This window comes from Protobothrops mucrosquamatus, unplaced genomic scaffold, assembly GCF_001527695.2.
Source record: "Protobothrops mucrosquamatus isolate PMUCROS unplaced genomic scaffold, P.Mucros_1.0 scaffold1265, whole genome shotgun sequence".
Lineage (NCBI taxonomy): Eukaryota > Metazoa > Chordata > Lepidosauria > Squamata > Viperidae > Protobothrops > Protobothrops mucrosquamatus.
Window position 1 is genome coordinate 225,204 of NW_015387471.1, and position 4,537 is coordinate 229,740.

A 4,537-nucleotide genomic window follows, 5' to 3' on the forward strand; every position below is an offset into this window, starting at 1 on the left:
GGAGGAGGAGGAGGAGGAGGAGGAGGAGGAGGGAGGCACTCTAAAGAGTGAGTGGCAATGTAGGAAATATATGGAGATGGTGCAGTGATTTGTGGAGACAAAAAAGTCTAGAAATGTAATGAACAAAGTTGGCGTACTGAAGTATTAAAATCTCCTTTAGAAAAATATTAAAATTTTGGCTTTGTTTCTAATAGTAAAAGCTTCTTATCCCTCCCTGTTTTGCTTTTAGTATTTTGAATACACATCCCAGCGAGATCTGCGACACAATATTGGCAAGCAGCTCTGCCTCCGAGCCAAGAAGGGGGCTGTTGAGTTGGGAGACTGTCACTATACAGGGAAACACTCCCGAGTGCCAGAAAATGAAGAATGGGAACTGACACATGTGAGTTTAATCTGTGAAGTTTCAGATAAATATGCTCTTCTTTAACTCATCTCTTTCCAGATCAACTATTTCTGCCTGCAGCCAGTCTCACATTACTTGCCAGCCAAATATTTCTTATTGTGGCTGGGAACTATACAATTACATAGAATTCATATAAAAGACAGATAGACAGGCAGGCAGGCAAGCAGAAACTAGCCAAAGTCCAGAACATAATGCCTTTCCTGGTAAGGAATCTATTAACACATCTGGTTGCTAAAATCGCACTGACAATTAAAAATACAATTTCAGAGTCAGTTTTTAAGGTCCCCATTTGCATTACTGTGAAAAAACTGAGCTCTTCCTTCAAAAGAAAATCTGAAGCAAGAGTAGCATATGAGGGTGGCTGGTGGTAATAAGAACTTTAGGAAATACCTGAAGCCATAGATGATGACTTCAGTCTCTGCTACAAAGATCATGACTTTTTCTGCCATGGCACCGGCCTCTGGAACATCATTCTCTCCAAGGTGAGGCTGGTCCTATCCTCGGTAGCTTCCAGAAATCCCTCAAAATGTGGCTATGTCAAAAGCTTAAGGGAAATGAAATTTACTGAGATGGCTACATTGCTTGTAACATTGAAGATGTTTTTTCCTAGTCTTTTTAATAATATTGTCGCTTTTATTATGGTATGTTTGCTTTAAAAAAAAACTACCCCACCTTTTTAATGTTCAGATTTTTTGTATGCCACCCAGAGACCTATTTGTGAGATGGGCAGATATATAAAAAGGAAGGAAGGAAGGAAGGAAGGAAGGAAGGAAGGAAGGAAGGAAGGAAGGAAGGAAGGAAGGAAGGAAGGAAGGATAAAATTAGATTTCTATCAGTTTTCTTTGAGAGTAAAAAAAGCTGGAAAGGTGAAATTTATATATTTAATTTATATGCTGCCCATGTCACTATCAGGCAGCTTTGGGCAAAATGGCAAAAGACATTTGAACAGAAGGAGTCTGCCAAATCTTGATTACACTAGGCATGCTTATTGATGCAGTGAAGCCAAATTAAACATTTAAAAAATGTTTTTTTAAGAATTCCTTAAATCCTCTTTGGAGTTAATGCCCAATCAACCGTACTCTTAACCATTGCCTGATTTTATTCTGAAGGGAGAGAGAAACATCAACCATCACCTAGCAGTCAACCAGAAGAGCTGCTCAGTTTTCATTTTGTAGCTGTGGGAGTTAAATGAAGTTTCAAGACCAGATAAATATTTAAAGAGATAGTTCATGTGTACTTAAATGTTGCTGAAACCTTGTGAATCTCCTCATCCCTTGTCTTTCTCCAAAGTCCGTAGAAGGCTTTTTCAGAGAAAGATAAATTTTCACAAAAGAGGCTGTTTGGTTAAGCCCTCCAGATGTGAACCAGCGTTGGCAGTTCAGATGATGTCATGGAGGATTAAGAAGCGGAAGTCTAATTCCATCTTCAGATATCATGATTTTGTCAGTGCAGAAGCTGGGAGGAATATATTTCCACCCATATCTGCACATAAAAGAATTGCTTTTTCCCTCACACCTGCAGATGAGAGAAGTTCTCCTCCTTTTGCTACCTACTACACAGGAAGTGGTTTGAGTGTGCTCCAGGTGGTGATATTAAATGTGGCTGTTACTAGCTTTGACTGCACCACTTTTCTCAAAGGGTAGGGCATAGGTTGACTAAATGGGAGCCCACACTGGAAGGTGGTCCGCGTGGAAGCATGGCCAGCATGCCCTGTCCTTTTGTGTAGAGCAGAGGCACGCTGGCTGAGGAATTCTGGGAGTTGAAGTCCACAAGTCATAAAAGGGCCAAGTTTGAAGACCCCCGGTGTAGAGCACCTTCTTGGCTTAACAGAACCTCTAACTTTAGAATTTCTCTCCAAGAAACAAAAAAGGGATATTAAAGTTCTGCTCCTAGAATTCCTAGCCACCTTAGCCAGTGGAGTCTTTGATATGTTCTGTCTCAACAGTATGCCTTTTTTTTTTTTTTTTAGGATCACCTCCTTAAGAATGTAGCAATTAACTGGTGTTTGTCTGCAAGAGGTGAGCATCCATCCATGGCTCCCTGCAACACTGCAGATGCTCATCAGATTTGGCACTTCAGCTAAAGAGGCCAAGAAAAAGACCCAAGCAGCTCTGGAATGCATCTCCTGTCAAAGCTTCCATTCTTCTGAACTCACTTTCCAGCAACAGTACATTTCAGGAAACAAGAAGGGGAACCAATTTGCTGCATAACCCAAAATTTGCCTGTAACAACACTCTTGTGCCTTTTGTAATAAGAAGGTCAAAACAGCCAACCTTAGTATATCGGTTTATTTGGACTTTTTTGATAAAAATAATAACAAGCTGGTATGTTTGCTCTTTAGAATACTAGATATATTATCAGTCAAAGTTCCATACTCTGAGGCAAACTATACTGGTGATGTTCATAGGGCTATAGAGAAAAAGTGGCCATTGGCCAGATGTGAACTCAAAACATTTCCCTAATTTTTTATGTTGTGAGTATTATAGGAAGTAGTGATTTGAGGCTCAGTCCTAAGGAATAAATTGTCTGTGTATAGTTTAGAGAATAATTGGATGCCAAAGATAATGACTTTAATCTGTTACATAGGAAACACAGCTTCTGACAATACTGAGCATTGGAAGGAGAAATCTCCACAATTCTAATGCTTTCTCAACTGTCTTAAAGGTCTCTGCACTGACATGCAGGTGAGCAGCAGGTAAACCTCTGCTTCCAAAGGCTCAGTGCAGCCATCTGCAATTAAAATAGTAACTGCTTGGCCTGCAGTATTGTTGTGCGACTGAAATCCTAGCCCCTTTGCACAGGTTGCGGCCTGTGTTTTACCTCACGCTTCGGAATTTTTGCCAGCATGCTGCAGGTAGCAACTGATGACTCTGTGGAAGAATTAAAACTATGTCTTCTAGCTGTTCAGTCCTCTCCCAGCAAATTGAGAAGGAATGCAGTAAGGTTGTGTCACTTCTGAATGGCCCCATATCTAAGCTTCAGGTGCCTTTTGTCCTCCTCCTAACTCCTACCGACTAGGCTAGGGGTAGGCAACCTTGGCTCTTTTAGCTGGCTCAGGAATTCTGGGAGTTGAAGTCCACGAGTCATAAAAGAGCCAAGGTTGCCTACCCCTGGTCTAGGCCTTCAGAAGGCTGCCACTTGCTTCCATTCTTCATGACTAAACACGGCCCAGCCTGGCTTTCTTAGATTGCCGTGGTGAGATGGTATCTGGCTTGATTTCAGATACATCCATAGCCTTAGCTGTACACTGCAGTGCCGGGAATAAGGAAAGCTGCTAATGTGCCTTAAAAAAACAAATACTAGCAGAGCAAGAAGCTGTATCTCATGAGAAACTAGCTGCCAAACTAATTGCTTACTCACATGAGCGATGGGAGTTAAAGTAACTCAAAAACCAAATTTTGGGTGTGTGTGTGTATATTTGTGTTTGCATTTTGTTGACAAGAAATACCCACCAGGAAAGCAACTAGAGTAAAGTGATCATGGTTACTGCTAATCACAGTGATCTGCTAAACCAAAAAATTGCCCCTTATTATTTGTTTGTAATGTTTTTAAGAAAACACTCAGATGTACATTTCTTGAATTTCCTCAGATAAGGGGCAGGAGGGAAAGAATCCTCTCTCTGACTTTCTCATAACTGACAATGCTGGTAATACTTGTAATTTATAAATAATTAGCATTTTCACCTTCAATGGAAAGTTTAAGTCCAAAGGGAAAAATAAATTCTGGATTTTTGTAAGTACTGGGTATTTTATGAGCACACCAAACTTTTAAATGTTGATTGGTTGACAATACAGATCAAAATCTATCTGTGCACGATTCCATCTTTCCATTTTGTAAGGGACAAGGCTGGTTTCTGTACAATTATTTTAGCATTTTTGAAGAATGGTGACACAGTGAAAGGACTTAGATTTTGAATGCAGATGGTTTTGGTTCATTTGCAGGGAAAAAATTTCAGTTGAAACAAAGTCTTGCTCTGGTAATCCTGACTGGAAATAATAAAGCTGATAACTATTTTATGAGAAAATTATTTCTGTGTTCGGTTCATTTTCTTTTCACTAATTATTCTGCATTTCTTTATAGAGCACACTCCCCCCCCCCAGCTCCATTCTTCAGTGACACTATTTCATTTAAAGG

General features: G+C 40.1%; 1 protein-coding gene across 1 annotated transcript in view; it reads left to right on the forward strand.

Moving 5' to 3' along the window:
* Positions 1-3,432, forward strand: part of GALNT6 (polypeptide N-acetylgalactosaminyltransferase 6) — a 65,887-nt gene extending 62,455 nt beyond the window's left edge. The window contains exons 10-11 of the mRNA XM_015821162.1: positions 230-382; positions 2,373-3,432. Of these exons, the coding sequence (XP_015676648.1) occupies positions 230-382; positions 2,373-2,486 (267 nt within the window). The 3' untranslated portion in view covers positions 2,487-3,432. The remainder of the gene's footprint in view (positions 1-229; positions 383-2,372) is intronic.
* The last annotated feature ends 1,105 nt before the right edge of the window (positions 3,433-4,537 follow it).